The sequence below is a fragment of the Phaethon aethereus genome, assembly GCF_964289735.1.
Source record: "Phaethon aethereus genome assembly, chromosome: 6".
In the NCBI taxonomy this organism is placed as follows: domain Eukaryota; kingdom Metazoa; phylum Chordata; class Aves; order Phaethontiformes; family Phaethontidae; genus Phaethon; species Phaethon aethereus.
The window spans coordinates 42,580,319-42,605,975 of NC_138580.1; the positions used below are offsets into that span (position 1 = coordinate 42,580,319).

General features: G+C 44.9%; 1 protein-coding gene across 1 annotated transcript in view; it reads right to left on the reverse strand.

The window, feature by feature from the left end:
* HDAC4 (histone deacetylase 4) overlaps nt 1-25,657 on the reverse strand; it is a 164,755-nt gene that overhangs the window by 79,901 nt on the left and 59,197 nt on the right. Inside the window, exons 4-7 of the mRNA XM_082001548.1 lie at nt 23,684-23,804; nt 17,897-18,018; nt 3,726-3,857; nt 631-743 (exon numbers count right to left, since the gene is read on the reverse strand). Of these exons, the coding sequence (XP_081857674.1) occupies nt 631-743; nt 3,726-3,857; nt 17,897-18,018; nt 23,684-23,804 (488 nt within the window). The remainder of the gene's footprint in view (nt 1-630; nt 744-3,725; nt 3,858-17,896; nt 18,019-23,683; nt 23,805-25,657) is intronic.

Here is a 25,657-nt window from a genome sequence, read left to right on the forward strand (position 1 = left end):
AACGCTGAAGACAGGAGCTGCTGTATTGAATCAAACCCCAGTTTATCCAGCCCAACACACTGCCCTTGACGTCTGCCGCAGATGCCTCAAGTGATGGCGAAAGCTTATGGGATTATAAACCAGCACATCGCATCAGGCACCAAGCTTTTGAATCCCTAAGTGGGGAGGAAAAGGTTAAATCTGTTCTCTTGATTATAATCCAGTTCTGGTTTGGCCATATTTAGACTAAGCTACTGCACACAACAAATTCACCCTATATACTATATATGCGAACAGATTCCCCAACTTTTAGAATACTTGCACTCGACCAGGAAACGCTCTTCATGCTTTACCTTGCTAAATCACTTTATTTTTACTCTCTCCCCACAAGAAAACCACTACAAGTTACCACAAGCAGCTTGTGAGCTGGCTCAACCTAGATTTAATAAACAGATAATGCATCCTGTCAGCCCAGATTGAGAGGTAATTCCCAAAGTCTGCTCCAAGTCACAATCTGTTTTAGGTTTTGTGTTTTTTTTTTTTTTTTTTAAGTATGGTGCACACCGGTTTGTATGCTCAAATTCCTAAAACTCTGCAAAAACTGATTAGAAATGGAAGCGTTAAAAACCAGAGTGAGGAAGGGCTCTGTACCTCTGCTTGAATACTCGTGACTGATCCTGCAATTCCATTCTCGGCGCTTATGTTATTGGAGCTGTTGTTTGGAGAGCTGGGACCAGATCCAGGAGCACTGTTGCATGCAGAGTCTAAAAACACATCCAAAACCAACTTTTAGTGTTACAAACAATCTCCGCGATGGTATTTAGACAGATAACAACCCCTCAAGTTTTGTTTTGGAGGAAAGCAACCCTCCTCCTCCCCATTTTCCTCCCTAAATCTTCCTAGGGCTCTTAAAACACTGACAAACACTTTCAAATGGTCTGTCCAAGTACCTACTTATCATATTTATGTCTTCTCCTCATGGGGGTTTCTCTTATAGCGTATTAATAACTTTAAATACTATCGGAAGATAATAAAAGACATGGAAGGCTTGAAGAGGCCAAACTAGAGGATGGCAGATTGTCCCGGTTCAATTTTCTACAAGTGCTTCTCTCACCCTCTTTAGCCTATAACCCTAACGACAGCGTCTTGCCATGTATTGCATCAGACCTCACACTGGAACAACCAGGGAAGTGTCTCTGCGTTGACGTTTTCCCATGCAGACTTCTGGTGCATCTGGATTTACTGGAAATACGCCGCCAGCACCGAGCCCTCACGCCGACCGCGCATGAGAGCTGACCTCTGCTTTTATAAAGAAGCACCGAGACGTCCCGGTGCGGGCGAGGGGGCACGTGCGATGCCCCCGTCCTCGTCACCCGGGAAGTGCCCACACCGTGCCGGGTCCTCAGAGAAACACGACCTGCCGTGGGCTGCCCTTCACACAACGCAACAGCTCCCACGGCACCAAGCTCCCAAAAACTGCCTGGGGACTGACTCACAAGGGGCGTATTTTGCCAGGATGGCAAATCAAATCCTTTTAAGAGTTTTAAAAGCTGCCTGAGTGACGTGGGACTGGACGGACAACTGGCCGTGGTCATGGCTGAGCGCGTTTTACAAAAATCAGTCAAGACTCTACAGGGTCCAAAACAGTAAATCTGTTTCAAATCACTGACTTTTTTTTTCCTCCCCAAGTCTTCTCCACTCAGGGAGTAAAACACTTTCTCATTGGAAAGACCCAAGGCAGAGCTAATCCCTTATAATAATTCTGTTGCCACCTGAACTCTCAGAAAATCCTCTCAGCTTTGTGTATTTTATCAAGACGTTCCCTGTGAACTCATCAACCAGAACCACAAAGATGACCAGCCTGAAATCAAAGCCTCCCCATTAATGATGCCAAAACAATAACAAACAAAAACGGTGTGTGAAATTGCAACAACCAGAAAACATCCCTCAGAAGGACTCGCGTTTGGTATATGGCACAGCTTCCAGTGTTTCACCTTTTATTTTGGGAGGTAAATAACATTAAAAACTTTTTTTCTGAACTTTCCTCCTCCCCAAGCACAGGATTTGCCCAGCGCCGGAAGAATCTCCCAGTAGCTGCAATAGTTCAGGCTGTAGCAGTCTCATAATCGCTCTAGGATGCCCCGGAGAAATTAAAGCCAACTGTTACAATTTGGGGAATTTAAAAAAATTATTTCTTTTGTGGCATTGTTCTGTACATACTATTTTGCTATTTTGATGCTTGTAAGTACCTCCAGCAAAGTAGCAAAGAGATTTTTTTTTTTTTTTTTAAAAAAAAGAAGCCTTGCTGCTTTTTGTTGGATGTGCATTTGGGAAGGCACCTCCCTATCAGGAAAACTCAGCACTGAGTAACGTCCAGCTCAAGCACCTAACATTGAACTTCTCCATGGAGAGCAACTTCGGAGAGCCTAGTGTTTTGAAAAAACACTCTGATTGGATGGAAAATAGGCCCCTTTTCTGGGACCATGTAATTTACTAAAATGTATTAGATCTTGCGCGAACTATCCAGCTACAGGAAAAGTACTCGGCACATTCAAACTGTCACTCCGTGAAGATATATTCTTCAAGGACTAAACATAACTTCTATTCCCTGAAGTGGGACTTCTTTTAAAAGTTATTTTCCATTCAGAAGTCCCCTCTTCCTGTAAAAACTCAGATACTTTTCTAGCCAGGCTCCAGGCTGGCTTCTTGAACCAGGTCCATGCTCGGTGAGAAGCAGGAGCCTCCGCTGCCCTTTCTGAAGGCGTTACTGGGACCAAACGGTCAGCCATTAGGGCTTGATTTATCCTAAAAGCCACGTGACGTATAGCAATATATGAGGAGTGAAGTGAATTCGATTTTCAGGTCTGATATAAAATATGCTTAGCTGTTAAAATCATCTATTCCCTCTGCAAGCAGAGAGGCTCCGACACAGAGCGGTGCAGAGCTGCCCCAGGGTCTCCCAAAACCACCCCGTTCTCTAAGGAGAGCTCACTTCGGGTTTGTCTGAATGATGACAGTGTGCCTTGAAGTGAGACAAGTCTGGAAAAGCTGTCACACAGTGGTACTTACACAGAGGCATCCCTAGATGGTGCTAAGAATTAACTTTATGGTAATCTATATAATCTACTTTACTCCGATCCCTCCTTTCAAACTTTGCTCCCAGAAGAATATTATTTTTCAACGAGAAACTGTCAAATAAGTAGTCAGAAATATCAGCTATGTATGTAAAAAAATGCCTTACCTGTTTTAAAACTTTGGCGCAATTACTTAACAAGGAACTACGGCAGTCTGCCCAACGCCTAAAACAAACACGGGTTGCGAAGCATTTACTGCTGGAGGACGACAGCCATGAATTATGGCCTCCCCGTTGATATTAATAGGATCACCTTTGAGAAATTTTATTTCTCAACAATCTGTTGCTGAAGATTGTAGAAATACTTGGGGAAAAAAATAGCATTCTGGTGGCATACGTGCATCTGTCTACGCATGTCTTAAACTACAAGAAAAAGCTCACTGAGTCGGTAATGCTGTCTCAATAGACGGGCACCCAACGGACCGACGCTGCTGATGCCCACCTGCATCGCCCACTGCTGAACTCTGCCAACTTCACCCAGGTTTGGCTAACATTGAGAGGCACACGACAGACCCAGACTGCACAATTAACTGGATGCAGGAATTAATTTTGGAACGGGACGGCTCACGGAGTACGTGGCTGCCGGCGCAGATTTATTGCTTACCCGACGTACCTGTGACATCCAGCGGGCGCTTCTTAAGAGCAGTAACCACCGGACCATCTTTTCTGCGCAAGAGAGGGCTGCTCCGTCTTTCAGCAACTTTTTGCTTTAGTCGGGATCGTAACTTCAGATTGGGTTCAGATGCTGAACAGAAAAAGGAAAAGCAAACAGTGTTTTGGTTACTATTATTTCAGTAGTTTTTTACTCAACGCAAAGGCTGGGTTGCGTTTCAGCACTTGCAGAAGCCTAAATGAAATTAGTCATTTGATAATTTATATGAAGAAAGACTTCTTAATATAATGAACAGGTCCCAGCCTATGTGATATCTGAATTCACTGGCAATGAAAGTTAATTTTAGCATTTTAATTAAAAAATAATAAGCATCCTGCAATGTATTCTCTCAAATGAAGACACAGACTTAAAATCCACTTTGAACTCATTCGGACAACTGCAGAGGGCATCATTCACATCCCCTAGTTTCCCACCTCTGCCCAACTTGCTTCCAAGCCAGTGGTAAACCTCATCCATGGGATCAAAAAAATCAATACAGGAATTGGTGAGACAACTGAGATGTTGCTGTTTGGCCAGCGCAGAGCATTACCGTGGGGCTGAGACGCTATCTCTGATGTGTTGCTGAAATGGGCAGCTCCACACCCTTGGAGTCATCCGACCCCAGGGTGAGCTGGCTCAGGGAGGTACCCCAGGGGAGGGGGAAGGAAAATACAAAAATCAAACCCCACAACCAAAACAGGTGAATGTTTTCCTGCTGGCTCACCTGCCTGAAGCAACTCACCTTGGAGTCAGATGAGCCTGTGTCGGCTGGAGCCAGTGTCAACTCAAGAAAAAGGGCATGAGAGTGTGGCCAAGGCCAAAGCCAATGCCAGGGAGGAGAAGGTGTGTTTATTTGGGGAGCAACTTGATTACATCATCACAGCCACAAATTTAAAGCATATCTAAAAGCACATCAAATACTTTGAAAATTCAAGGCTGCCAAGAGTAGGTGTGCATGTATTTCCTGAGACCACGGTCTGACTTGCTTTGTGTACATCATACTTTTGAGAGACTCTCTTAAAAACTTCTGCTGTACCCAAATCCTGAGATTTCATTTCTCCAGAAGTCAAAGCAGAGCTCCTGGGAACCCCTAATGCCTCTGGGTTAACGACAGCTGGCAACGCCGAACACGTCTGCACGGCACAGCTCATCAAGTTTTTATCAAGGTAATGAAGCCTTAAGTCAAGATTCTTCCTGCAAGGTGATTTTCCCTGTAAACTTTCTGATCTCTTGAGTATACATGAAATATCTGCTTTGGCGCTTGAGGGCTCCTGACAGTTATGAGATTTGTGAACTGGCCCAATCTTTTCCCTTCCTCAACCTCTTAACAACTCTGCAGCTTAATCCCTTTGAACCGACAAATCCCGTGCTCTCACCATTAAGTACCGATACACTGGGCTCCCTACACTCCAGGGCCAATAATCTACATTTCTTTAGGAGAATTAAAATGGGGTTTACAAACCGATTTGAATTAACTAAGTCTGGCTACAGATACATTTCCCTACAGTTGGCTCTGACCACTGGGTCATGTAAAAGATCAAGCCTAACAACGTTAATTGCAGGGCTCAAGAATCAGAAGGCTGATGAATTCAAGATCAAATGCTTGAAGTTAAGCCATCAAAACAGTTCTTTGATGAAACTTTTGGGAGAGGAAAAAAAATAAAGGGCTTTTCACGAATGTTTTGGACAGAAAAATGCCAGCAAGAGATAAAGGAAGCACTAAAAAGAAGTGTCAGTCCTCAAGATGATGCTTAAAATGCAGTAGGAAGCGCATTGGCAAAGGGGGAATCATCTCATAGGGCATTTGTATATACAATGTAGGAGACAATGCAAATCTGCCATTTGCTCAGAGGGCAATATTAGAAGCGTGGACTGGTTAAAATACAAGCGTATGCTCTACCAGCTACTTCATAAAGTTCTCTTCAAAACAGTTGACTTACTATTTTAAACATAGTCTTTGGGTATGTGAACATTCAGTACCTCATCCCACATCCTTTAATCCACAGCTTTAATTTGTTCCAAATATTGAGTATTAGTAACTGTCTAGATGCTGTGGTCAAGACGTTAAAGAACAAATGGGAACACGTCACAGCTAGATGCCGATACATCCATTTTAGATACATTTGCACTGCCAACCAGCAAATGAAATATAAGCCTATGCCACAGCTGTTGAAATGATCTGTCTTCCGACAAAGAAAAACATGGCAATAAAAACTGTACTTCAGTGCAAATTTTATTCATACACGATTTATACCCTGCATGCTGTTCATCTGAAGCATGTTTTCCGTTGGGAACAGACAAGTAATTGTGAGGCTTTCGAATACGGAGAATGAATTGGTTAGAAACACCTTTAAAATGAGCAGGGAAACAGAATATCCGGGGTCACAGATTACCCAACACAACCAGATACGTCCCATACATACAGGCACAATAAAAACATTCTAAACATTCTTCCGTGTAACAGGAAAGGAATGAACATAGAAAATTACAGCCTTAAAAGAGAAAACACCTCGAGAATAAGGTTATGGTGAAAGCAGCGTATGATAATTTGTCAGACAAACCTATTTTCAAGCAAAACTATTCCATATATTTCTCCTTTGCTTCCTCAGCTAGAGGATCAAGTTTTGAAACACCAAACAGCTTATTTAAAGAACCGTATTTGTTTCATTCGCTCTGATTTTGTTGTTTGTCCTGCTGATACAATCCCAGATCTAACACGCCATCAAGACCTCAGAGAGAATAATGTGTACACACAGAGCTATGGATGTCGTCTGTCTGGACTTCTGTAAGGCCTTTGACATGGTCCCCCACAACAGCCTTCTCTCTACATTGGGGAGAGATGGATTTGATGGCTGGACTATTCGGTGGATGAGGAATTGGTTGGATGGTCACATCCAGAGGGCAATGGTCAATGGCTCAATGTCCAGATGGACGTCAGTGACGAGTGGTGTCCCTCAGGGGTCCGTACTGGGTCCAGTACTCTTTAATATCTTCATCAATGACACAGACAGCGGGATTGAGGGCACCCTCAGCAAGTTTGCAGATGACACCACGCTGAGTGGTGCGGTTGACACCCCTGAGGGACAGGATGCCAGGAAAGGCTCAAGGAATGGGCCTGTGTGAACCTCCTGAGGTTCAACAAGGCCAAGTGCAGGGTGCTGCACCTGGGTTGGGGCAACCCCCGGTATCAGCACAGGCTGGGGGTGAAGGGGTGGAGAGCAGCCCTGTGGAGGAGGACTTGGGGTACTGGTGGATGAAAAGCTGGACATGAGCCGGCAATGTGCGCTCACAGCCCAGAAGCCAACCGTGCCCTGGGCTGCCCCCAAAGCCGCGTGGCCAGCAGGGCGAGGGGGGGATTCTGCCCCTCTGCCCCGCTCTGGGGAGACCCCCCCTGCGGGGCTGCGTCCAGCTCTGGAGCCCTCGGCACAGGAGAGACACGGACCTGCTGGAGCGGGGCCAGAGGAGGCCCCAGCAATGCTCCGAGGGCTGGAACAGCTCTGCTGGGAGGACAGGCTGGGAGAGCTGGGGGGGTTCAGCCTGGAGCAGAGAAGGCTCCGGGGAGACCTTCCTGCAGCTGCCAGGGCTGAGAGGGGCTTAGGAGAAAGATGGGGACAGACTGTTTAGCAAGGCCTGTTGCGATAGGACAAGGGGTAACGGTTTTAAACTAAAAGAGGGCAGATTCAGACTAGATGCAAGGAGGCAATTTTTCCCAAGGAGGGTGGTGAACCCCTGTCCCAGGTTGCCCAGAGAGGTGGTGGATGCCCCATCCCTGGCAACATCCCAGGTCGGGCTGGACGGGGCTCTGAGCAACCTGCTCCAGTTGGAGATGTCCCTGCTCACTGGGTCCCTTTCAACACAAACCATTCTATGATTCTATGATTTAATTGGGTGTTACATAGCCCAAAGTAGGTGAATTAAAATTCAGCACAGGCAGTGCAGAACAGTCTCAAATTCAAAGACTTTATATATAGCATATTTTATAATAAAAGATGTAGCTTTCAACAGAGGCATTTCCAAAATCAAAACAATAATTTCAGCTTATTCAGACGGTTTTTAAACTTGTATATAATAAAAAATATTTTCAAGCTGAAGAGAGCTGTCCTTCGAAAGTATAAAATAGGAATTTAAGCAACACCTAACTATCAATACCAGACAGCCAACACCAATTCCAGTGAAAATCTCCCGATATTCACCCTGTTAGGCAACATGGCCAAGCAAAGCCTTGCTCCCCATCACTGCTAACTAGCACAAACTTAAGGGAACTGGAGACTAACTTACAAAACTTACTGGTCTTCTACATCTTAAGGTGAAATCTTTTAAACAAACACTGTGAAGTTATCAAAAAATCAGTTTGATTCCTGTTTTGTAAACAAATGAAGCCCATGCCCAAGTCTGAGTCAGCTTCCACCAAGCCAGTGGGATTTCTTAAGCAGTGACATACTTAATTTGGCCTATAATACGGATTTATACAAAGAATATTTTGTTTTCCTCCAAGTAAATTAATAACTAGAACATAGGCCAAAATCTTCCCTAGTTTTCACAGGCTCAAACCCAAGTTACCCCTCTTATACGTCATTTCTTGCAGCGGGACCCATATAATCCAATTCTTCAACATTTATGTCATTCTCATTGTTTTCTTCCTAGAATTGCATCCCCTAAGCTGCTGAACTAATCTGACATGAAGTCTCTGTAAGTCAAAAAAACACAAAGTCCTGGGCAGAGTTGCCCATCCACACTTACAAAAAAAAAGCAAGCAATGCACCATGAAACCCCTGACCCCAGTCCTTGCACATCTTAATTTTGGCAGCTGGAGACTGAGAAGGGCTGTTATTCTTTTCTTATTATTTTTAAGCTTTATGCTAAGCCCCAGCAGCCAGGCAAAGGCCAACACAATTACCTTGTCTCTCTTCTAACGTCCAGGTCACTCCACGGGCAAATGCAGGAGAGGCAGAGAGACAGCTGTCTGAAACTGCCCTTTTGCACAACCCAAAATTTTAATAAAGATAAATTATCTTATGCTTAAGCAGCCTGAAATAATACATCTTGGAACACAGGTGCATGATTAGAAAGGGCTGGATAAAGGTATTTGCTGGGTTTTCTTCCTTTTCTCCTAACGCTGTGTTGGCACACGTACTGTGCAAGCTCTGTGGAAGGGTTATTTATGGAAAGCTGTGTCCTTAAAACGAAAACTTATTAAAGGCCAATATTTGGCACTTTTCATGCTGAAGTTCAGTAGTCGCAGCATCTCAGCAGTAGAAAGGAGGCTTTAACACCCATTAAGCCCAGAACACAACGTTGACGCTTTTTGCAGCTTCACTATCGTTTGCTTGCCCTGACTACAAAACCACACAAGATCGCCATGTAATGGAGCACCACAAAGGTTTCCGCTGTGAACAGCCAGAACTGGACTAGAAAAACAAACACGTGGAAATGCCACATCTCGTCTCTGTCTTTCCCTTTCCAGAGCCTAAATCAAGACAGCAGCTTTGCACGGCTCAAAGTATTATCTGAGAGGGAAGATGTGGAAGGGGATGAGGAACAGAAATGAGAGTGTGAGGTCCTCCAAAGTGAGCTTCTCCAACAAAGTGTTTAAAACAGCACTGAGCTCCGTAGAAGGTAAGGGAAAAACATGCAGTTTCTGTACAGCAGCTAAAAAGATGCAGCGCCTGTAGCAGAGGGAGCTACCGGCTGCCTGAACACGAGGGCAGGGAGCAGCTACAAAACCAGGGAGAACCCAGTGAGTGACCCATGGTGGCCACAATTTTTGTGGACAATCTCCTTACATTAAAATGAACTTCTCCCCCAAAAAACCCCAAGCAGTTTAAGCTCAAGAACTGTGCTGAATTTTACTGAAATGTAACTTGTTAATATATAGAGGTCCAAGGTGGGTCAAAACACGCATGGGTGTCCCTTCCACCCTTCGTCAGAGTCTCATGGACCAACCGAGCACTTGTTTTTGAGCTGCAATCTGATCCGTACCTAGAAACCGTCCTGCCATGGCCGTGACGCCGCAGCCCATGCCCTGCCCTGCCAGCTCCATGCAGTTTGCCTTTCTTCCCTCCTCCTTGCCCTGTCCCACAAGCGTCTCCCCATCCTTTTGCCTGATGCTGGGCTGCTCCTATGGGAAGGAGCAACCTGCCCTACCTCCAGCCTCCTCCTGCTCTGGATGCTCTTCCAAGGAACTGTAAGAGAACAACATAAAACCAGTAAATCAATCTCACACTGTCACACATGGCTGCAAACCGCTGAGGACCAGGAGAGGGGAAACGGTGCATTGAGAAGCCTGTAGGACATGGCTCGAGAGATGCACGGTGTCCTTGGAGGATTTGCATTTCCTTTTGGAGAAATCTCTCTGAGTTACCACTCTGGATGCCTTTCACGTGCTGCTCGTGGTCAAAGCTATCCCACAGAGGATAGGCATGCACTTGTCACGCTCTTCTAGCTCAGACCTGATTCTCCTTCCTGCTAGCTGCAGTGGCCCAAACGCCAAATGTCTCAGCTCTGGCCAGAACAAACTGGGGCACATACACAGACATAGAGGTGAAAGTGTGCACACTCCTGGCAGTCCCTGTGAAGCAGAGACAGAGCCGAGAGGACCAAGAAGAAGGATGGGTTCAGTGAATGGTTAAGGGCTAGGTCCTGGGCCTCCTGGAGCCCTTGCTCCACAAAGGTGACAAAGGAGCGTGTCCAGAGAAGGGCAACAAAGCTGGTGAGGGAGCTGGAGCACAAGTCCTATGAGGAGCAGCTGAGGGAACTGGGGGTGTTCAGTCTGGAGAAGAGGAGGCTGAGGGGAGACCTTATCGCTCTCTACAACTACCTGAAAGGGGGTTGTAGTGAGGTGGGTGTTGGTCTCTTTTCCCAAGTAACCAGTGACAGGACGAGAGGAAATGGCCTCAAGTTGCACCAGTGAAGGTTTAGATTGGATATTAGGAAAAATTTCTTTACGAAGAGAGTGGTCAAGCATTGGAACAGGCTTCCCAGAGAGGTGGTGTAGTCACCATCACTGGAGGTGCTCAAAAAATGTGCAGATATGGCACTTCAGGGCATGGTTTAGTGGGCATGGTGGTGTTGGGTTGATGGTTGGACTTGATGATCTTAAAGGTCTTTTCCAACCTTAATGATTCTCTGATTCTAAACCAGAAGACTTCATTTGGTCTTCCACTGGAAGAGGTTTCTCCTTCGATGCACCATCGACAGGACTCCTCAGGAAGTGCTTTGATGGGAAGTGCTGGCTTTCCCCCCAGGGATCCCCAGCTCTCATGCCAAAAGTGCACCTGCTTTATCAGAGCACAGAGAAAGGAAAGGGAGTGCCCCCTCCTTCTGGCTCTAAGCAAACCTCAGCACTGGAGAGGAGCGCCCATGGAGCACAGTGCATAGCTGCTGGCGACAAAGAAAAACACGGGAGCAAAGAATTCCCTAGCATGAATTTAGACATGATTGTCAGAAGAAGTGGAAGGACTAAAGCAAGCGTTTGCTGGTCCTCCAACCGCATCTGGCTTGTTGCTGCACTCTGAAATTTCAATGTGCTGGTCTGATGCTATTCTGTAGCATCACAGTAATAAAGTAATTTTTGTCTCTAATAAGTTATTTTTGGATTAAAGAGACAGATGTCCTCCACTTGGAACAGGAATCGGTATTTATAACAATAGGGATTTCTCATGCAGGTCAGTGCCTCCTCTCAGCAGAGTGTGGGTCCCGGGGATGCGGTGAGCCGCTCGGGAAGGCCAGACCTCCGACCACGTCAGCTGGAAGGGCAACGTGGGTGGGAAAGCAAAGGTGCTCTCGAACTTGAGTGACACTCCATGCCGTACACAGCTCAAAGATTTTTCTCTAAATTATACTCCCACACTACACTGGGATTTCAGCCTACTCTATTTTCCTCTAAACAATCTTTTCCATAAAACAAACGACTTAAAACACTCCAATAATCAGAACCAACTTGGAGAGGTATTATGCCTTTCTTAACAAATGCAGAATTTTAATTATTGACAAATCCTTTCATTTTCCCTTTTCTTTCTTTTAAATGCAAGAAGTTCAGAACAATTTCACCTGCTTAGCTGCAAACAATACTCAAATAACTCTGTGCTTCTGCAATACTGCGAGGAAACCAACATCATCACGGGATGCTGGATGCTTTCCTCCCTCAGGCTCCCGAGACATGGAAAAAGAAGAATACGAGCACACAGGAGATGGTTAGCGCCAGTCCGTGGGCTCCCCAGCGTGAGCCAGCGAGCGCACACCGTGCACAGCCTCTGATTTGTGGTGCCTGGCAGGGATGTGCAGGCAGGGAAGGACCATGCTGCCTGTTTCACGGTTGGCCCTGGGCGGGCAGCGAGTGACCGGGACCCTGCAGCCTAGGTACGTCTCACCATCACCCATCTAAGTGCAAGGTGGGACTTGGAAGTCGTCGCTGCTCCCAATCTGCTCATGCTTGATTCAGCCAGAAGAACAACATCAACTTTTTCTATTTCTTTTAGGAGGCTGGTGGGCTGGAAGCTGAAGTGGTTGCCGGGACCATCAGCAGGGGCAATATATTTGTCAGATTCCTTCTGCAGTAGTTCCCAACTAGTGGTGAAGTTCAGGAAAACCACTGGCCAGGACAGCCCTCCAAATGGCAGATGGGCCAGACTCTGCCCATTTGCACCACATATGGGCAAGTACGAGGAGAAGTCTCCTTTTTGTTGCATTCCTTTACTCCTTGAGGGAAGTCACTACAGCAGTGTGGTGCATCAGCCGTGGTCCAGTGATGCAGAGCTAAAAATTTCTCCTTGGACCTCTCCTGCCAGTTCTTAACTGTGTGGGCTGTGAAGGTTGAGAACATCTTTTTTTTCTTTACCACCACAGTACTTGACCTATAACTTTCTTCTGCCATGACTTGTGCAGAAGGCAAGAGACATTGCTGGGACAGGAGGTTGTCAGGTAGGATACTTGCTCTTCCCTGGTCCCCAGAGAAAAGGAGCTGAAAGAAGGGTCTGTGCGACTTTCTACTTGTCATTTCTCCCCAAGTACATACCACACACACACACACACACGCTCATTTGCTATCTAAGCAGGAAATTCAGAGACAGATACTTGCCAAAGATGTCTTTGTAAGCTCCTAGTCTGGGATTCAATTCGGTCTAGTTTTGGATATAGTGGAAACTCACACCCTGCGATGCTATCCCACAGCCCTGCAGTGAAAACATATTTGGGACCACAGGAATCCTTCGCCTCCTTAAAATCTTCATGCCCATCGACGTCCTTCTGATCTTCACCTCCCCAGTGCAGCCAGCTGCGATACTGGAGGGAAAGGAAAAGGCAGGACCCAGAGGCTCAGCGATGCTTCACAAAACAGTGACCGTGGCTGCAGCAGCTGCGGGCCAAGTAGCCCCAGGAACCGAGCCGAAGACACCAAAAAACAGCCACCCATTGCTCTTGGTAGATGCAGGAGGTCTTCTCGTGCACAAGGAACCACAGCGGTTTGGGAAACACCAGAGGGTTGGGAAGCACAAATTAAAAGAGGACAAAATGAAAAACTCTAGCGCATTTTTGATAACGTCAGCTTCATCAAAAACCCACCTCTGCTGACAGATCTGTCAGGAGAAAGGTTTAAAGACCAGCAGCCAGCCCAGGGCAGGGGAAGGAAGCAGCGTGGGCACGGGGAGGGTCGCAGGAGAGCGGCTCTCTCAGGAAAGGTTCACTTTATCCAACAACAGCAGCAAAACCACGACGCGATCTGAGCCTGCTTCACAAACCGCACAGGTCCTACAGTCGCAGCCATTTTTACACTTACGGCTTCGAAGAACGTCTCTTGCAAGTACTTCAAAAGAAATTAGCGGTTTTTCTCATTTTGGGGTCAGGTTTAAGTATAGATACAGGGAAATGTTTCCAGTTCACGCATCTCGGCGAGCTGAGTGAGTGTGGGAGAGGCGACTCCAGCAGGTGCCAAGTTTGGCAAAACTTCTCCTGATTTTAACGACAGCTAATCGAAATGCTGTGGCTTTCATCAGAAATCCTGATTAGCTGTCAAGTCGCAACAAACACGAGGAATCCTTACCCTACCACTGGGCAGGAGTAAGTGAGAAAGCCAGTGTGTGACAGGACACGGTCCAGCCCTGCACAGGATGTAAAAAAGAACCCAAGCAAAAAACTCTACGTAAGCAAGAGGAAAAGAGTATTAAAAAGTTAAGTAATTCTCTTCAGTCTTTTATGAATCTCAATGGTGACGGCTGTGTTGGCTTTCTAATTAAAAGCATGTTTTAATACATCCACTGCTCAAATGCCACAAAGCAGGGAACACCATGAACACCCTTGCTCCTGGGGAGAAAACGAGCACATCATATTCCTTAGAAACACAAAACTGAAGAGCTGCATTAAAAGTAACTTCAGCAGCTCCAAGAAAGCTGTTGACAAACAACTCTTGGGTTATCAAAACATGCTACAAAAGACTGCCCCAACCCAGACTCTAAAATCACTCTGAAAGGTGAGAGATTTTCTCACAGGGTCCCAGTACAGCATATAATGAAGCTTCATTAAATTTGGAAGGCACCAACCTTGAGCTGGGGGCAGAAAAGGTCACTTACATTTTCCCCTCTCAACAGCTGTCGACAAAATGCCTACACTAAAGGAAACATATATATAATAAAGGAAACTACATAAAGGGGAAATAAAAGTCCTTGTGTTAATCCAGTTATTCAACAGCAAAAGCATAAGCAGGACCAAGCAAACTGCTCTTAATTCAGTTAAAAAAAGAGCCCCCAAATGTTTGTAGAGAGGGAACTGAGCGCAATGCATCCCCCAGCCAGGCTAAAAACAGCATTCAAGCAATTAGTAACTGCACCAGCCAGTTTTTTGCCTGACAGGAAAACAATTTCATGCAGAAACCAAACGGCCAAGAAACTGGAACATAATTTAGTAAAACAAATCGGACAGGGTAGGATTTCAGGGGACAGGATGCATTAGGAGCACGTTGCAAGCATCCACTGCTTCCCATGCCGAAGGTTTTCAAGCGCACTTAAGTCACGGTTCGTGCACACTTCTACTTCTACCAGAGCGAGCGTGGCCGGTTCTCCAGCTCTCTCCCACAACACTCACACTCAAGTTTTAGACCAGCAAGTTATCTCCAAGTGTGCACAGAGGGGTAACCTGTGGCCACACCATGATGCTTTAAATAAGAGAGAGTAAAGAAAGGCAGTATTTTTAAAACGCAATGCAATGACGTATTTATTCTTCCTGAACAGTTTCTCAACCTGCAGGACACACAGCCAACCCTGAAAACGCACCCCAGAAGAAATGACCTTTCCAACTGCCTTCCCGCAGCCCCCTAAGTCACCGCACCCCTAACGCCAACGTTGGCCAGCTTCCAGCCCTGGTAATCAGAACTGTGTTGTGATGGACTCTGTTATTTGAACTGCAAGCATTTAATCAAATTTAATAAAATTGGACTACGCGATATGGCAGTTTTAAATTACAAACACAAAGCCAGAGTTTTGCCTGGTGCCAAAAATCTGAAAAGCTCACCCGTAATAAAGAGCTTTATTTAGGATGGGGTCCAGCCTTCCCTGCCTTTTGTTTACACCAGGCTGTTCAGGAGCCTTTCTTCTCCAAGCAACTTAACATTCTTGGCAATGGGATTTCTGCAGGATGTCGCTGTGCCAGAGACTAAAGTGCTGTTGCGTTGAAAAGAAAATAAAAGAAAACAACAAAAAAAAATTCTCCCCTGAACCTTGCAAGTGAACTCATCCGTATCACAGACCAGTCCCCGAAAGATTAATGTTGATGCCCCAAAGAACAAGCATCAGCATTCTGGAAGAACAAAATCAGCTCAACATCTTCCTGTTGTAAAACAAAAATGTTTTTGGTTGCTTCCATTTTTAATAATGTGATAAGATAAATTTATCATCCTTAATTCACCCTGTCTGACAGGGCCTTTATTCAGGCAGAGTCTTATTGAGAGCTCAGTCTGGGTTGCAGCAAAGGGGCGAGATGTGCAGACGCTTCCCTTCTCCTGCAGAAATCCCCTTCCGTAACACGGGGAGCAAGAAGGGTGACGGATCCTCAAACTCAACCTGACAAGTAAGGTCCCCTGAAATGATGAACAACGGAGGTTTCGGAGCACGTCAAAGGCGGTTAATGCTGTGGGATGCTAAGACACCAGAAATGGACCACCTGGTTTCACAAGGTATAGGAAAGAGCTAGAAATCTCTTGGAATCAAACTGTCCACAGGCCCCAAGCGATAGGTATGGGGCCAAGGGATGCTCCCCTGCGTGGAAATGCTGCAATTGCCCAGAGGAGCCTGCAAGCCTTCAGCAGAGGAGAAGCGAACGGCAGCAATGGCTGCTAGCGGTCCGAGCTTGCGTTTCTCCTCCCAGGCAGACAAGTACGCCAAGCACATCTTTGTGCTTCGCCAGCTTTAGAGCTGAAGGAAGTCTTTTTTGAGGGCAGTCTTCCACCAGCACTCACCTCCCCTACGAAAAGCAAGGTCCCAGAGCCCAGACAGCATTGCTTGGGCTGTCCTGGGCACTGATGACACAGCAGCAGCTACTGCACCTAATGAGATGTTTGGTCTTTCATTATCTAGAAGCAGAGATTAGAGAATGCCCTACCCTTTAGCAAATTCAGTTTTCTAAGCTCTGCTTTTGGAGTCCTCCAGAAAGGGCGCAGTTAAAACTACCACCACCAAGGGCACAGGGTGTGCCCAGGAAAAAACCCGTGTCCTGGAAAGGGCTTGCCAAGGTTTGATTGACTTCTTGTGCAGCTGAAGTGCTTGGCACTTGCCACCCAACCCACCATGCCCGGTGAGGGGGGAAGACAGTCTACTGCACAGCAGATGGGCATCCATCCACAGATCCATCCATCCAGCCAGCTGCTATGGTCCAGGCTGAGAAGGTCCCCAAAAGGTCTTCGAATCCACCGAACTGGGAGGCAGGAGGCACAAGGCGTGTGTGTGGAGGTGTGTTTTTTTTCCTCATCAGATGGTGAAAGAAGAAAAAACATCCCAAATTTACAAAGATCATGAAAATTGTGTTAAAACTCACTACACCTAAGAACCACTCTACTTCTAGTTATTAGGAGAAGCGCTGTGAGAACACCTACATCCCTCCCAGAAGGAAATGGAGGGGCTGCCAGCTCTTGGGAACTGGCTTATGACAGACGATTTGAGCAAAGACAGTAGCAAACCCACAGGGAGATTCGGTTAACACACCGTCACCACTCCTTATTACACCACACAAGGATGTCACACCCGCTGCTCATCCCTCCGCATTTGAAGATCCACAAAGCATACCTGAAAATAGCTAGGCAGCACCTGCAGAAGGTACGAAGTTCAATCACACCTCCGTTTTCCTCTTACCTCCCCTCCATCTTTTCAGAAAAGTTTTTTTCCTATTCTGAAGCCATTTCCAACACACAGCACTGTCTGCACCGTCCGTGCGAGCAGCGCTGCTCCCCAAACTGGGACGAGCTCATGGAAGCTCAGCTATTCCCTGAAGAAAGCAGCCAAGGATCACGAGCTGGCCAGGTTAGAAGCTGAGGCTGTGTTGGCTTAGGCATGCGATACGGCGCTGAGGACCACAGCCAACCAAAACAACCTGGTTTACATAATATATAGTCGAGAACTAACTGACCTGCTTAGCCACCGTGCAGGGAGAAGCCTAACTGAGAAATAACTGTCTAGGTGTGAACCAAAACCCTTGCAGGAAGTCCCGACGCTTTGACTGGCAGAAACATTTTTATTTATTTTAAGTACAAACTTGTATATAAAATGCAAATCCCAGAAGAAATGAACTTTTCTTGGTACTTTTCTCACTCAGCAAAACACACTTCAACTTCAGACACCCAGATCTCTGTATTAGCTTTGACTTTGTGAAAACATCTCACAAACTTTGACGCACAACTCCGCTGCCTCCAGCCTGCAGCTTTGCAAGTCTGCGCACCCAAAGCAACTCCAGCCTCCCTCTAACACTGCGCGCTGCGCACACAGCGACAGATGAAGGGGGAGCAGGATGGAGCGGGTGCTTGTCAAATAAATCACCCCAGGAAATACAGCTTTTCGGTAGCGTACCTTTTTAAAAAAAAAGGAATAAAATAAAAAAGAGGACCAAGCGTCCCAGCAAAGACAGTAGGCAACACAGAAAATCAAGGTGAGCGCTACCTGTTTTTCTGAGTGGGAAGTCATCTTTGGAATCGTACATCCCCAGTACTGGGTGATTGTAGGTGCCGGACACGCCACTTTGGGGTGGGGAGCTCTGGTCCAGAGAGCTGTGTTGCGTCTTCCTGCACAGAAGGAAAGAGAAAGAGAAAGAGAAGGGAGAAGCTTTACACCAGTGACACACAAAAGGGGACGAGTGCAGCTTCACCTTGTCTGTTATCTGAGTTAGTGGGGAACAGCGCAGAGGAAAAGATCTGGGTACCAGCTTTCTCCTTCTAGGCACTCATACAGAAAATACACTAATACACAGGGAGGTTGACTAAACATATGCTTAATTTTCAGTATAAGAATTACCCCGTTGAGCATGGCTCAACTCATGAAGGTATTTAATCACGACTATGATTTTAAGCATGTACTTGGGCTGGGTTTTTCTAAGTCATATTCTTGAAGCTGAGCACGGGTGTTGTTACTCCCCTCAACAGCAGCACGGACGAAGAATTTCCCTGCACTGAATAAAACCCAGAGATAGCAGACAAAGTCTAAGGATGAAACAAAACCGAAGGATGAGCACATGAGATGCCACACGTTTAAACTGGCTAACAGCAGCCGTGCTGCATAGGTGGTCGCTTGCCTTTTGCTTCGCTGCCTCCCAACCCAAGTGCTTAGCAGAGATAGGGCCAAAGTACTCAACACCTTTCCAGATTAACTTCTCGAAGCTGCTAATTTATAGCTTTGTTTGAGCAGGCTGCTGGAAGTAAATTGCAGTCTGTTTGCTAACGATATTAAATAATGAAGGAGTTTTCTAAGCCTCCTACCAGTTTGTTGGCTGCATCTTTCCTACTTAATGACTTGTGCCCAGCTTTGCCGTTTCTCAGGAGCTCCACCAACCCCGATCAGTACAGATTTTGGGAAGTCTCCAGACTGTGCATGTCAGCAGAGAGGCTACATCAACAGAATGACCAATTTAGCAATACAGGTGACAGCCATACGGCTATCAAAGAATCCTACATTTTAAGTTTAAATAAACAGCATTCAAACCCCGTATTACTTCTTCAAAATACTAAATACGGTGCAACAGAAAACGAGAACTTCGCCAAAAGAAGCGAGGATTGGAAATTTTACATTGCCTAATAACCAGGCATTCTGGGAGACCTTGGTTAAAAATATTCTCCTACAAAAGGATCTTTAAGGAACCAAAATGAGCCATGCCCATTTGAAAATTACGCTGATTTATCCAATTCCTTGAGCAGTATATTTTGAAAGCTCAAATCTGAAGTAGGTTGCCTGCTGAGATACACAGCACCAATCCCACTACCAGTTATACCCTTCAAAAAACCAGGGGCTAAGCAAACATCAGGAAAATGCATCGATTTTCTACAGAAAAAAAAAGTTTGTTTGAACACCCCCATCAAAATTTTCTATACGCACAGTTCTTACCAAGCAGTACGATTCACTGTGGTTTCCTAATCCTCCCCCCTTTATATTCCAAACTTCTCTGTACCTACAGGCAGAATAATTTCTCGGGTTCCTGCGCGGTTGTATTTTTCATTAGCATTCGCACACACCGTGCACTCTTCCACATTCGCACCAATAAATGCCCACACGCACAGTTTAATCATCACCTGCAATCAAAACAGAACCAAACTGAAAAATATGTGAAGCCCTCCTGAAAACAGAAGTCGCTTTCTCTGCCCGGATCTGCTCATACCACGGGAAGGCAGCACAGAGAGATGTTTCACAAACAGGAAGCCCGGACGCTGCAAGCCAAGAGCCCTCAAACCCACCATGTCACACAATGGCATTTTTTGCTCTTGCCTATACAAGCAATAGGCTTTTTCTTTCTCTCTCTTTTTTTTTTCCATCATGACTTAAGCTGCACAATCACGTACATTGAAGCTATTTTCGTCACTTTGTCCGGGAACGCGCAGGAATGCAAAGGCCTTGTTTCGATGCGCTTGGGAGTCGCTGAACGACAGCTATTTCACTCTGCAAACAGGAATACATCATACGGCTCGAGGACTGGGATGCAACGCCCTACGCTGCTTCGAGCAAGACGCGCTGGTCTGCATGCCCGTTCAAGAACTTCAGAGGTCTTGAAAGGGATGAGATTGTACACTCCGTCGCGTCTGCAGGCGTTCCTGAAAGCGCACGCCGTCGCAGAACGCATCCCCTGTTCTTTGAGCTCTTGGGTCCTCAGGAAACCCGAGCGCACAGCGCAGCACCCATCATACTTCAAACACATTCACGCAACGTAAACTGAACATATATTCAAACGTATGTATCTGTGCTAGGACGTTTTGTGTGCAGAGACTGCAGACAGTGAGGTGCGCTGGAATAATTTAGCGTGTAATTGTATCTCTCTGCCTCCTTACCATGCAAATACTCGGTTAAACTCCCTTTCATGATTGCTGCCGCAACGAGTGGCTACTTCCCCAGCGCGTTTCTGACAACTTCCTAGGGAGATAATAGCCCTGTTGGCTAAGCCCGAGGTGCTCTGTCTGCGCTCCTGCTAAGCCACTCTTACTTATGGTAAGTATCTTGAAGAGCAAAACCTCCTGGGAGCAGGGCTGTCCAACGGGTTCAGAATCCACAGGAGGGATGGTCTGACAATGCAACTCAGAAGAACCTCTTCCGTTGTGGCCTATCATCAATGTAATCTGAAAATTATAGCTCACAAAGCTATTTTAAACAATTACATATAGACTGGAGCTGTATACATTAAGCAGAGTTTACGAAGCAGCTTGAACAGCATGGAGCTGAAGACTGAGCGAGACCTCTCCGAGAGCCTCCAAGAAACATTACTGAGCATTATGAAGTTCCTTTCTTTTGTTTCGTAAATCCTCTGGACTACAGCCAGATTCTGCAAAACCTCTAAAACTGGTCCCTTTTCGTCTCAAGGGTTGATCCGCACGTGTGCGTGCGACGATGCCCTTCAACATCGGTGATTAATTAGAAATTATTCACCAACTATAAACACTCAATGTTGCACCGACAGCGCTGAATGAAGTTCAAACAGATACAAGACACTGAAGGCAAAAGCATCTGGACATCTCAGTGGACAACCGGAGCCTGGCCCAACGGGCCGGGGGGTGACAGCTACTTCACGTGTCAGTGGAACGTATTTCACGTCACAGCCATTGACGTAGAACCGTTGTGGTGTTCAATACCCGTAGGAGACCTGTTTCTTTCCAAGCAATGCTTTTCAATTTTTTCAAAAAGGAACCTTAATAAGACCAAAGGAAGCGCTTAAAAGCAGGCGTGTCATTTAAAAGACTATTTCAGCATCTGTTACCACTTAATTGGCTTGCCTGCTCACAGTAGGAGCATCGAGTCTATCTTCTGCAAGCTTCGTTTGCGTGCGTTAAATCCAAACACCACCCAACTGAATCACATTAGAAGTATGTGCGTACATAAATATCTCCGCAACCAAACTGGTAACCTATGAGATGCCATATAAATAAATACTAATATGTAATTAATTTAAAGGTTTTCTCTCTCTCTTTTTTTTTTTTTTTTAAATTTAAATAGCATGGAAACTAAAAAATTTTCCGCTTCTGCCTTAACAACCGAAGGGAGCTTTTAAAAACCCTCCACTGCAAGATAAGACGCTCCGGTCGCGTGGCCCTGCTGCCATGTGCCCTCCTCACAGGCTGAGCAGAGCGAGCTCGCGCCTGCCTGCAAATTATCACCGAGACAGACCCTTAGAAAGATTTGAGGGGCCTCCGAGGCTCCTTTTTCCCTCTGTCTCTTCCCATCTTGTGTTAGAAACCAAAATACTGATCCTCTCCCCAGCACGAAACAGATGGAAGGAAGATGAGGGGATGGGAAGCCCGTTAAATCCGTAAGAAAAAGGATGGCCCCTTGTGCAACAGTTTGTGCGTTGCCTCTACCTGTTGGCATCCCTGGGAAGGCAGGTTTTGATTCACATACGCCACAATAAGCCTAAACAATGTACTGGTGCTCAGGAAGTTCTCAGCATTAAGCTTAAAACAAAGCAGGATACGTACTGAAACCTTAAACGCGACTGGGCTAAATACCCTCCCGCACCACCCCGGCCCTGCAGCACACGGTATTCCAGGGCATGGCTCGCCGACTCACCTCTGAATGCTGGACGAAATGCTGCAAATGCTGGTGGAAAAGCAGTTAATTGAAAACTGTGCAAACCAGAAGGAATTCGGATCACTCCCAAATTTATTTTTCTCTTTCTAAATCCACCAGTGACGGCAATTCTGTGCCAGGTTTCGCGAGGGCCAGGGGATCAAAAGTTTTGGAAGAAAGCACTTATTCACTGTCCTTAATTCTAACTGACTCTATACCACTTTTGCATTAATGGGCATTTTAACCAACTGGGAAAAAACGGAGAACGTAGTGGCTCAGAGAGTCTTCAACTGCCTTTAATAAAATCCCCAAATTTTTTGGTCAGTCTCAATTAAGAACGGTGGAAAATCAGTTATCTAAAAAAGATATTTACGTTGTCTTGACTAAAAGTCAGTTTCCTCTATTTCTTCTACTATCCTTGATACCGACCTAGTGAGCTTTAAATATTATCTTGCCACAAACTAACAACATTTCACTACTTTACCCAGTGCCATAACTTTCGTTTAACTTGCGTATAACTTTCAAGTCTCAGATTAGATTTTCAGAGATGTATTAAAACCGCTCACTCTCACCCTACTGGAATAACGTTTGAATTTTTCTGCCAACTACACCTCAGCGTTTCTGTACTGGCTCATAGCTGGGATATCTTTCAAATTTAAGTTCAGCTTAGTTTCTTGAATTTGGAAATATCGTTTGGCTATGACCTCATCACCCCTTTCTACATGTTAATTTCTTAAGACTTAAAACACTGTCAGACACTCAGCTTGAGCACAAATTTCACAGCAAAATTTCCTTGACTTTTGTCATTCAAAATTTCATTAATTTTATGGTTACTGAAGACAACCACCAAAACTTTTTTTTTTTTTTTTAAATATAGATATTCACAATGTTATAGTAGTGGAAGTTTTCAAACAATCTCAAGTTTTCTGATTTTCTTTTATACAATGAAGAATTGAATTCTGGAACCGATACTTGTACCTTGTTAGCAATGCCATCGTTTATATTTGCTATTTGGTGCATTTGAACTAATCGAAGAAGTCACTCTTTGTTCCCATGTCGTTGTAACATCAGCTGTTACCTTCTCACCCCACATGACATTTGGGTTTTCTTGGAGACAAACAGTTAACAATTTTCAGTTGAAAACACAGATGTTGGGGCAACTGTGATTAGAAATGCAGAAACTTCTCCAGGGGTTTACAGAGAAGAGACAAGTAAACAAAACCTCCAACTTCAAGAGATTAAGATGAGCAATAAGCATTAAAGGCTTTAAAAATGTAACACTAGCTCAACTATCCTGAGTTGCAATTCACTAAACATAAAAAGTAATTTCCCCATTTTACTAAAGTTCAAGTTTTGTAACACCTGGCAGGATGAAATCCTGGGTGAAAAGCTACAGAACTTATACAGGTCGATCTTGATGGTAGAACTTGCAAGTTTGTATAATCATGGATGAAAGATGACACAGCCAAGTCCTCAAAATACTGTGACCATCAGCGAAGACAGGAAAATTATTCGCACTGAAACCCTCTGAAAAATGCATTTTGGTATTGTTGTACAGCAAAAGTCAAACCCTGGTTCACCCATTGCTCTGGTTCATCCAGTAAATACATCAGGTCTATCCCCCACATCTCCAGCAATTGTGAAAAAAGGTGGCACCGGCTGAATCATAAAGATAAGCCCAGTACCACTTACCCATACCAGAAGCGAGGATCACTGGATATACAGTGGTTGAGATTCCGGTGTGCCAATGCCTTCTTCTTATTTAAGACAAATTCTTGTAATTTCATCTTTACTTCTGTGCTTGCCACTGCACCTGAAATGTCAAAAATAAAAACCGTTATCTAATCAATTCACACATTTTAAAGAATTCAAATTTCTAAAAAGACTCAGAATTAAATCTTTGATTTCCAGTCCAAAAGAAGAACTTTTCTTTCAAAGAAAAGTGCCTTTAGCTTTGCATATAATCACAACTTATGTCTGAAAACAGAGATTTAATCAGAGATTTATCATTTCACTATAAAAGATTTCTGAAGAGGATTTTTACGCTTGCATAAAAGTACACTTAGAATAAAGCACTTGTACTAGGTATTCCAGCTTTCTTTTAATCAAAGGTATTTAAGAAAAAGGGTCTTGTGTACACTCCAAGTTTTTGAATGTCACATCTGCAAGCAGAAGGGGAATGAGACCAATGTCTCATATGTAGATTTTGTCTTGAAAACTCTTGTAAATAGGGACCTCTTTGTTCAAAAGTATCTGTGTACAGTAAGACCTACATAATATTCCAATTCATTTACAAGCGTGCAATTTATTTCTTCAAATAGAAAATCTAACATTTAAAGAAGAAAGTCAGTAATTTTGTAGTGTAGAGTTAAAATGTCAACTGCGTAATTTCTAATCATTATTTCCTCCACAATAGAGACCAGTCTGTTTTACTGCAATGATGGATTAAAATTGTCGTTTGGTTGACAGAACAGATTCGCAGGCAGAGTTCCTGATGGAGTAATGCATAGAAAGTTTGGCAAGCAGAACATGCGGAAAATGATGGTTCATCTATACCACGGGGTAAAGCAAGAATTCCAAAGGAAAATATCTGGCCTACAAGAAAATGAAAAGGCCAGGAAAACGGTCTGCTCTACTGGGAATAAAAACTTAAAATACAACAGGGTGATCTTTTGTCTCCTGGATCCTACTCAACCATGACATTTGACAGAACGGGGAAACAATTTTTTGTACCTCCACAAGAGAAGAAAACTGCAATACTTCTATAAAGCACTGCCTGAAGATGTAATATTGGACAACCAGTGAAGCAGTATTGAAGAGCTTGAAAATTCACTTTTTTGGAGCTCTGTATTCCGCCCTCACTCTACAAAAGGTAGGTTTGGCATGTACCCGAATAGGAAGTTCAACTGAGGAGCTCAAGAAAAATTCATATGAATGTAGCAAAGCCACATGGCTAGACCAAAATAGGTGACAAATTCACCTTAAAGGCCTTCTCTCTCCAAAAGGTGTCATCTTTAATCTATTAACATCTTTAAAACAATCAAACATTATTGTTTGATTATTTGTGTTCTGTCACTTTTGGATAAATCTGACATTATTTGAAAGACTTGAAGCTAAACATTTTGGGATCCTGAGGTTTACAAAAGGTCCTCTGGCATGTCTTCTTCCTTAGTTAGGAGCTGAAAGACCCCATATATGCTTAAGATAAAAATGTGTAGGCTTCCCCTTCCCTGGGCAACACCGGAGCCATGGCCAAAGCTGCCATGCAAGACCTTCTGACCATTGCTCAGCTCTTGACCTTTCAGTTGAAAGATCAAAAAAATAAAACAAACAACAACCTAACTCACTTTTAATATACTATACCAGGTTATTTTGGACCCAGTCATGTTGTGACAGGCAGAAGCACTGTGCCATACCCAGTAAAGACATTAAAGAGGACGCCAAAGGCAGAAAAGGACAACCTGTCACGTATGCGATAGCATACGTTGGGCAGGGATATAAGCAAAGAGGCCAAGAGCAGAAGTCAGACATTAAAAGCCCGTATGTGTGGAGGAAGTTCACAGGCAGGAAGCAAGACACTCCACCCCAGCGGAAGCAAAGGCATGGGAGAATAGAAGGATGATGAGAGAGAAAGAACTGGAGAGAAAGAACTGGAGAGCCAGAGCT